Here is a 9,724-nt window from a genome sequence, read left to right on the forward strand (position 1 = left end):
TGCCTAGCAGCAAGAAGGTCCTGGGTTCAATACCCGGCTGGGGGTCTTTCTGCATGGAGTTTGCATGTTCTCCCCGTGCATGCGTGGGTTCTCACCGGGTACTCCAGCTTCCTCCCACAGTCCAAAGACATGCCTATTTGGTCACTCTAAATTTCCCTTAGGTGTATGAATGAGTGTTTGTATGGTTGTTTGTGTTTTGCCCTCCGATGGACTGGTGACCTGTCCAGGGTGTACCCCGTCTCTCGCCTATAGACTGCTGGAGATAGGCACCAGCTCCCCCATGACCCACTATGGAATAAGCGGTAGAAAATGACTGACTGACTGACATTAAGATAATACTGTTATTGTAATCTAACTGTTTAAAATGAGCTTCATTATGAATTTTCTGTCTTAGATCAGTGTCCTACAGTGCTTTTTTATCCAGACAAATATAAGCCGATTAGAAATTCCTCTCTGTAGTCATTAGGCAGAGTTTGTCTATTCAGATAGTATTCTGGCTTCTCCTCTGAATACCTTTAGTCCTTAACTGAACAGCAGCATAAATACTGATGGATGCTTTTATCAGCCAATCATATTTTAATTTACAGTCAGTTTTGTCCTCCAGCCCATAGTATTCTAACCAGTTTGAATGCGATAATCAAACAAGACGGAGCTGCAGGTGGTTATAAATGTTCAAGAACATCGAAGCACATAAAACTGTATTGCGCTACAAAAGAAAAAAAAGTATTTGTTTAATATATGCTTTTAGTCCTAGATTTGTTAGCCATTTTCCAGATAGACGCTGGAAGGGACCAGTCTTTTACTAAGACATGTAGTCTTTCTCACTAAACATATTTCACTTTCCCAAGGCTTGTCTTCATTGGCTTTTGTATTAATTCCACAATTCATGACTTATGACTTGAAGTTATGTGATATTGGTCAAAATTGTGTTCTGACTATCAGTATAGAAACATTAGTAGGATGGGTGTGTGGTTAAGCTTTCAGTTTACCATAGACTAACTATAACTATAGCAGTAACATTTGTGAGCTGTTTTGTGTTTGCATGTCTCAATAGTTGCTGAGTGAGAGCAGGTAACCATACTAGGAACGGCTTGCCACTGATGAATACATCACTTTAGTAAAAGCTAAGAACTCCCTAAAGACTAAGAAATATTCTGTACTGGACCACAAATTTTCATTTATATCCAACTTTAGTTTGTTTAGCAAAAACTAAGGTAGCTTAAAAAGTCAAACTTCCTAGCAAGCTAAGCTTAAACCTGAGGCAGTCGTTTCCTGTGAGAGGCAAATCTTAGCTATATTAATAGCAGCAGGTTCTCATGCTACCTTAATAGAATAGATTTACAGATTGTATTACTTATTCCCTCGTGTTTTATACCTTAATCACAGATTAGTTATTTTTTGCTTCTTTTTAAAGTAAATGGCCAAAACTCCATTTCCTTTTCAACCACTCCACAATTATAATAAAGAAACATAGGGATAACAAAATCGAGAATTTCCCATGCAGAATTTTGTGAATAATGTATTTCTTTTTAAATGTAAGGTTTAAACATTTTTGTTTCGAGATAGTGATCATCAAGGTCACCTGATGTCAGTAGGGCTCATAAGGACTGACTGTGTAGATGTCAACAATAATAGTAAACAACTGGAATTGACCCAAAAAAAGTTGTTTCAATGTGATCTGATGGCCTCTAGTAAACAAATTAGTTTTGACATTTTCATCCAGTCTAAAGAATACAACAATGGAGATGAACACAGCTAATCAGACAGAGGAAGCTTTCAATCTACAAAGAGTTCAACCTTGTCTAACTGGGCCAGAATATGAAGATCCACAAGCCGTGATAAATGCCAGAATGTATAGTTGATACTTTAATATCAGATCTGGCAACATGGCGCAGTTGGTAGTGCTGTTGCCTTACAGGAAGAAGGTCTTGGGTTCAATTCCTGTCCGGGGGTTTTTCTGCATGGAGTTTGCATGTTCTCCCTGTGCATGTGTGGGTTTTCACTGGGTACTCCGGCTTCCTCCCATATTCTAAAGACATGCCCGTTAGGTTAATTGGTTTCTCTAAATTGCTCTTAGGTGTGTGAATACGTGTGTTGTTGGTTGTTTGTGTGTTGCCCTGCGATGGACTGGTGACCTGTTCAGGGTGTACCCTGCCTCTCGCCCATTGACTGCTGGAGATAGGCACCAGCTTCCCCGCTACCCACTATGGAATAATTGGTAGAAAATGACTGACTGACAAATCTTTCAGATTACAAGGATTTCTATTTGATTTCAATCTAATATCTGGCTAAACCATTGCAAAGCTTAATTTTTCCTCTTAGAAATTCATTATTGTGTTTATCTGGATGAATGCTTTGACTTACTTTGATGCTGAAAAGTAAAACCTTTCTATATCTTCATCCTTCTAACCAAGACACCTGAAGGTTTTGTGTCAAGACTGACTGGTATCTGGAACTGTTCTTATTTCCACACTCCTTAACAAAACACCCAGATCCATGTGAAGAAAAGTAACTCCAGAAAATGATGCTTCCATCATCCTATTTCACTGTGAGGGCGGTGTTATTTTAGTCATGTTCAAGCTTGTTTCTGTGACAGATTTTCATTTTGAAATTGTATCCCAACATTTTGACTATTACGTGTTTGATAGATTTTAACTAGACAAAGATTTTTAGTTTAAAATAAAATCTTCTGTTTTACATCCCTACTGCTTTGTCCAGACATATGAAGAAAGAACCATCCCAGCACTTGGCATACAATGATTATGGTTATGTGCCAATCTCTTGGCTTGTACATTTATACAATTAAATTATTTGGAGCCGTTACAACCGATGTTTTCTAAAGGGTGGAAATGAACAAATGTCAGGGAGATCCAAATAGGATAGTTGAATTTTATTTCTGGCCAACTAGATTCGCTATTCAAGTGTTAGGTGAGTACCCAATAAGACTGAAGGCAGAACATAAATTCAAAGGTGCTTCAACAAAGCTAGAAAACGTTTTGAAACGATTAAAAAACACTTACAGAGGTGTGTACACTGTTGAAAGCCACTGTTTATAATTTCTACATGTATAATGAATGATACACTAGTTTTGTGGTTTCACTTCAAGTGTCTTGTTTTGTCAATGTAGTAAAGTTTAATATACAGTGAGATAGATATGCAATTCTTTCAACAGCAAAAGCAATGGGGGACAGGATCTGAGCTTTATAATGAGCAATAAAAGGGTAATAAAATACTCAACATGCCACTTTAGAATGATGTGTCTCACCATGCAGAATGCACCACGCTCCCCATGAAATATTGAGCAGACCAACGCCTTTTACATTTCCAAGACTTAAACTTTTAGCAAAAAAACACAAAACACTACAGGACACCCAGTACAATTCTGCAAACTTGAGCACAGCCAATATCATTGGGCTGAAATCCAAAATGGGGAGTGGAAAGGAGCAGGCCTCCGGTGACGTGCAGGGCCTGCAGGGCGCTGTTCTCAGACTGACTGGGTTGCGTGAGGCACATCTGGAATAGTAACTGCAGAGAGAGAGAGAGACGTGAGGAGCAGACGTCCTGCAATCCTTTTCCAACTGTTCACTTCTCTTCAACACGCCCTTCTCACTGAAAACCTTTACTCTGCCTTCTGTAAGTTGAAATTATGTTTAGAAACCTTTTTTGACGTTACTGAATCTAGGTTTTATGTGTGTGTGTATATATATTTCTATCTATGTATGTATATATGTATAAAGATGCAATAGTTTCAATTAACCAACAGGTCTTTCTCTTATAACTTAAACATGCGTTAGATTTACTTTAATAACCCCAAAGTGCTGTTATGTGTTCAGATGCATGTTTTACGTCTGTCGCAGTTTGGAGTTTTCATTCTTAAGAAAACAAAACAGAGACAGACAAAGTTTACTCATGGCGGGGCTTACTGGAATGTTTTCCCTCGCATAGGGGTTGAGTTTGACTACTAGTAAATCAGTCTGCATTTCTTGCGTCAATGAAACTTTAAAACAGAACTTTATCTAAAAGTTATTTTAGATTTGCGGGAATTATGTCTATATGAATGAGTAATTAAGTTCTTTGTTTGTTTAAATAATTATGTGTCTTAGTGCTGTGAATTGACTCAAGGTGTTTTTAGATTCGTTTTTAATTTAGTATCAATGTTTTTTTTTTTTTTTTTCTTTCAATGTAATGGGACACTTTCGAATTGAGGTAAACAGTACGGTTTATGCAGAAGTGAGGAAACGCCGCCCCCTGGTGCCGAAATGAGGCAGTGCTTGTTTGTGCTGAGCTACTGAATGAATCAATGTTTTTCTGGCTTAAATTGTTTATGCCTATGTCTAGATCTGCATCCAAAATGCTGCTCATCCTGTTCGGAGTCCTTGTTTTTCACCTCATCGTTCTCATTCTTCTCATTGTGTCTACAGCATCCAGTGTAAGCAATTACATTATAAGTGAATTTTACAAAGTATTTAAGGCTACAGCTGTTTTAATGAGTGACAGTTAGGTGATATGGTTTTTGGAAAGAGGCATAACATGTCCATGTTTATGATGGTGTGTGTGTTGTGTTTGTTTCTTTTCAGAAATGGACTGTAGAATCACAAGGACACTCCGATCTGTGGTATAACTGCCGCTCACATTCTCAAGGCTACCGCTGCTCGCAGGCCAGCAATGAAGGTCTGTATGAACTCCAGAACAGCAAACATTTTCTGTTGTTGTTATGGATTATGAAGCATAAATTTCATCCTTTCTGCTTTTTCTTAGATTGGATCCAGGCTGTGCAAGCTCTCATGATCCTGTCTGTAGTCTTCTGCTTCGCCTCCCTGATCGCTTTCATGTATCAGCTGTTCAGACTGGTGAAGGGTGGGCGCTTCTACTTCACCTCCATCTTCCAGATCTTGGCGAGTGAGTATGACTTCATCACTGAGAGGGGTCACACCCTGAAAGGAAGCGGGCTGAACTATGGTGTCATCTGCAGTCTCCCTCATCTCTCTCTCTCTCATTTTGAAAAAAAAAAATGTTTACCAGGTGTGTTTGTGATGTGCGGGGCAATCATCTACACCATTATGAGACCGGATAGTCACAGACAGTACGGCTACGCTTACGTGCTGGCCTGGGTGGCGTTCCCTCTGAGTCTCTTCAGTGGCCTCATTTATCTCATACTGAGGAAGAAGGAGTGAGAGCAGCATCAGCGCGTGGAGGAAACAGAAGGAGTATTTAGGAAGACCCTCATCACAACATCGCATTGTGCCTAGTGCACCCACAGACAATGAACTGACATCCAAGTAATACAGTTTTCTCACCACATGTTGAAAGTATCACAGCAACTTGTCTTGTGGATTCCAACAAGAAATTTCTTGTGTTTTTATATTTTGGTGACAATTAATTTTCCAACATCCCAAAAATATCCACTGGATGAGAAGCATTGAGTCATCCTACCTTCCTTCAGTGTGAAGATGTAAATAGTGTCTGTGGTTTTTAGACATATTTATAACATTGTTTTTTTACTTATTTTTTGTACATAGTGTTGTTGAGTTAACATTGTCATGCTCATTGATAGTGTGTCTCTTCCAAATCATGCAGCTGTACCAAAGAGATGTCGCTTCAGCTTCCACTGTATCAAGCTTTTATCTAACTGTTTTCCCTTTCACTTCATGCCAAATGCTTTTAACATAGTGCCTTACTTGCCTAATAGATGTGTGTATGTATGAAAGGTTATAAAAAGAAAACAAAAAGAGTTAATAACCTCTTGAAGTTTTTTTTTTATTTGTCATTGTTCTTGATATTTTAAATAGAAATGTTTTGAATTTTGTAATATTAAAAATGGTGCTTTTTTTTACACACTATTTTTGATCCATGCATTCTTATTTGTGCTGCATGTGTCTTTGCTTGTAATTTGTTTGCTTTGTAAAATTGTAACATTTTTTTTTTCCCATTTTGAATAACCTGTTTGAAATAAATGTTTCTCCCGAGTAAAGACTTATTATTTATCTTTATTGTTTCATCAGGTATGCTCGACTCATTGTGGACTAAGAATCTCATATTATTTGAGGGAATTTTTAAAATCAATTTTCTTTTTTAGCTGCAACGATTTTTAAAAACAAAAAATATTATTATTTAATAATATTATTATTATTATGTTTTCCCAAAATGTGCTGATGTAGTGGGGTTAGGGGCGGCAGATGGAGGGGTTTCCCCAGAGCTCCAATAAAGCAAGACAATAATTAGATGGTGAGAAAGTCCAAGGAGCTGAGTGAAGATCTAGGAATTAGTTGATTCACATAAACTGGAAGCTGCAGTAACACCAGTACAAGTTGAGTTTCATTTCCTTTATTTATTTAGTGCCCATTTACAGCAAATACTGTCTCAAGGCACTTTACAATAAAAAGTTAATTCTGCATTGAAGCCAGTTTTACCTCACCAAGGGTTGCAATAGCGCTCAGACAAAAGAAGCCTCTGCTCCAACCGGAACACCTTCAAGCTTGTCTAAAAGTTTCAGCTGACCACATGGACACGCCAAAGGCCTCCTGGAGAAATGTTTAAAAGTCAAAGAAGAGAAAGACCGAACTGCATGACCCAAATGACAACAAATATGTTTGGAGGAGTGAAGGATTTCAAAGATTATACCTAATGTCAAGTATTGTAGTGCTGGCATCATGCTGTGGGGATGCTTCACTGATAGAGATTCTGCTGTCCTGGGTAAAGAACATGATTATGATGGAGGAGCAGAATGGATAAAACAGGTTAATTTCAACCTTTGGACTAACCTTCCCCAAGTACTGGCTAAATTAGCGTTAAAAGCAGACTCTGTGCAAGGAAACCAACCGGACTGAATGATATCTGTCAATTCTGCGAGAAAAGTGAAATATCCAGCAAGGGTTATGTCAGAAGCTTGTTGATGGCTAGGAAAGGTAAACATGCTTATTAAAGGGCAATTATAGAGGTGAGTAAATATACACTGCTGAGCTTATATGTGTAATTGTGAACATATCTGGATGAGAGAATACCCACAACAAATTCAAACTTTTGCACCCATTTAAACTTTTAAAAAAATGATTAGTTTTGCAACCATGCCAATCGGGAAAACTAATTCAAAAAATGATAAAACACAAGAAAAAATAACATGCCTATGACGAGTGCATTTAAGTTTATCACTTATATAATTAATGTATCTATATCTATAGATATATATACTGTATATATGACTGACATGTCTGTGATTGCATCATAAAAAATTTGCTCTTCAGCAGCATATTCTCAGGAAATAGTTACATTTTAGCACATGATGCCACACGTGATATATAATAACTACAGGACAGTATCTCACTGCACAGCTAAGGCAATCAACAAGTTTGCAATATTACATTTTGTAAATGTCTGAAAACCTTCAGATTAAAAGCTTTTTATCTACCCTTTGCGTTAAACAAACTGACAGGAAACAAGCTTTAAAAATGTTAACAGTGCCACCTGGCGACATTTATTAAATGCAAATACATTTGCAAAAAACATTGACATGTTTTGAGAGTATATCTGTGGTGAACAGCAAACAAGTTATTCTGATGTATTTGGATTTCTGGTTGGTACTCATACGTTTAAACTGTATCATGAAGAGCTCAGCACTTCTTTTACTTTGGAAAACATCCTTCTAATTAATTACATTAAATTACATTAGTGTTAGTGAAAAATCACTTAATGCTGCTTTCCCCAAATCTCAGTAGTGAGTAGCAGATTCATTCACAAACAGTGTAATTTACTGGATGCTGCACACATAAAGAAGATGCTCAGGAAAGTGTGCCTATTTGCAGATTTAAAAATACAAAGCAACGAAACCATTAACCAGTTTATAAATGTGGATGTAAGACTGTTGAAGAAAGCCTATATTTCCACTAGGTGGCGCCTGCAGCACAGATTGTCAGCCACAATAACTTCATACATTTTTTTTCAAATATTACAGCAAACCATTTTGTATGAAATTCTTTTTTATGCAACATGCAGCTCTTTGTACAACATTTAAACCAATCACAGTGTAACCCATGATGTATTTTTGTTCGCTCTGAAATTGTTCTGGAGCAATGATCATTCAGGCTTTCTGACGATCTTTAAATGTTTCTTCATCAGTCTTTGGCTAATGTCCTATTGGTTTTTATGTCCATTTGTTGTATCTGACCATGACAATTCAATGTAACGTGTTTGCCTTAAAAATTGCATCATACTTTACACATACGGTTTGGCTAGCTTTGCTCTAAAGAAGTCTATGTGGGGTTTATTTAGTCTGATTAAGGGGTTTATGGGTGTAAGCTCTCAAATGTTCAAAGCTATACTGAATAAAATGACAACAAAAATATCTTATTATAGTTAGAAAGTTAATTTTTTTTTCTCTGATTAGCTGTGGCTGTGATTCTGCATGGCGCTGCAGTTGGTATCACTATTACTTTATAGTTAGAAGATAAATAAATACAAAATAAATAATTATATATGCTTTTAATGTATAATAAATACAAAATGTTATTAAAAACATCACATTTATTAATTTATTATGCATTCAATACATTATTTTAAGTTTTAAATCAGAGTTGATCAATGCATTTATTTATTTTATGTATTTATAATTTCATTTCAATTGTCACATATAATTATTTACTTAATAATTACTGATGTAGTGCACTGCGGCAGTTTTGGCCCTCATTACCCAGCATGCCTGAACATTTTTTTTTCCATTGTGTGTTTATTGCACTCATAAGCCTATTTCATACCCAAACCTTAATTTTTTTCAAAACAACCAAGATGCCCAGGGGAACTCTGGAGGAGCCACAGAAATCCACAGCTCAGGTGGGAGAATCTGTTGATAGGATAAGTATCACAATATAAGATGGAAAGATAACACCATACATCCACCAGAATATCTAATTTTACCATGAAATATGGTGGTGGCAGCTTTATGCCGTGGGGACGTTTTTCTTTACCAGTGACTGGAAATCTGGTTAGATATGACAGGAAGATGGATTGAGCGAAATACATTGCAAAGCTGGAAGAAAGTCTTTAGATTAAACAGATTAGGTTCACCTTCTAACAGGACAATGATCTGAAACAAATCGCCAGAGCTGCAATGGAAAGGCTTAGATCGAAGCATGTTCAATGCATACTCTATATTCAATTAAGAATCTGCAGAGATGCTCTCTATACAATTTGGCTGAGCCGGAGCAATTTTGTAAAATAGAAGTCATCAGTTTGTCAGTATTTGAATGTGCAACCTTGATCTAGACATACCCCAAATCATCTACAGCTTATTCTAGGTATTATCTCAGATGGGGCTAAACAAAAATCATAAAAACACATTTTTCAGAATATTATTTATAGAAACTCTTACTACATGCATGCTCATTATGAGGGATATTTGCAAAGCCTCATTGCAATCTTTTATTGCATGCTCATTCATCTGTGAAGATAGTGACTTGATGCAATCAGTTAGGTTACCTTACACTGAAAAAGCTGAACTTCACTGTATTGTTTTATAACAAGGGATTTATCTAAAAACCAAACTAGGGAAAAGAGTTGAAAATTAGCAGCAGCTAAAAACCGGGTGTCTCCAACTCTAGTCCTGGAGAGCTACTGTCCCTTCACACCAACACACCTATTTACATGAACACAATGTAAATATGATAGATTATAGACAGAGCTAATTTCTATCTCCAGTTGACCTTATCAACATGAAAATGTGCCCAGTAATAAA

The 9,724-nt window shown here is 36.8% G+C and overlaps 1 protein-coding gene across 1 annotated transcript; it reads left to right on the forward strand.

Annotated features, from left to right (window-relative positions):
* Positions 1–3,476: 3,476 nt before the first annotated feature.
* On the forward strand, positions 3,477–5,966 carry LOC124863502 (peripheral myelin protein 22-like). The gene is made up of 5 exons (XM_047357889.1): positions 3,477–3,633; positions 4,339–4,429; positions 4,578–4,671; positions 4,759–4,899; positions 5,023–5,966. Exons 2-5 carry the CDS (start codon positions 4,352–4,354, stop codon positions 5,172–5,174), a joined length of 465 nt encoding a protein of 154 aa, XP_047213845.1. The 5' UTR covers positions 3,477–3,633; positions 4,339–4,351; the 3' UTR covers positions 5,175–5,966.
* The last annotated feature ends 3,758 nt before the right edge of the window (positions 5,967–9,724 follow it).

This window comes from Girardinichthys multiradiatus, chromosome X (assembly GCF_021462225.1).
Source record: "Girardinichthys multiradiatus isolate DD_20200921_A chromosome X, DD_fGirMul_XY1, whole genome shotgun sequence".
Taxonomy (NCBI): Eukaryota; Metazoa; Chordata; class Actinopteri; order Cyprinodontiformes; family Goodeidae; genus Girardinichthys; species Girardinichthys multiradiatus.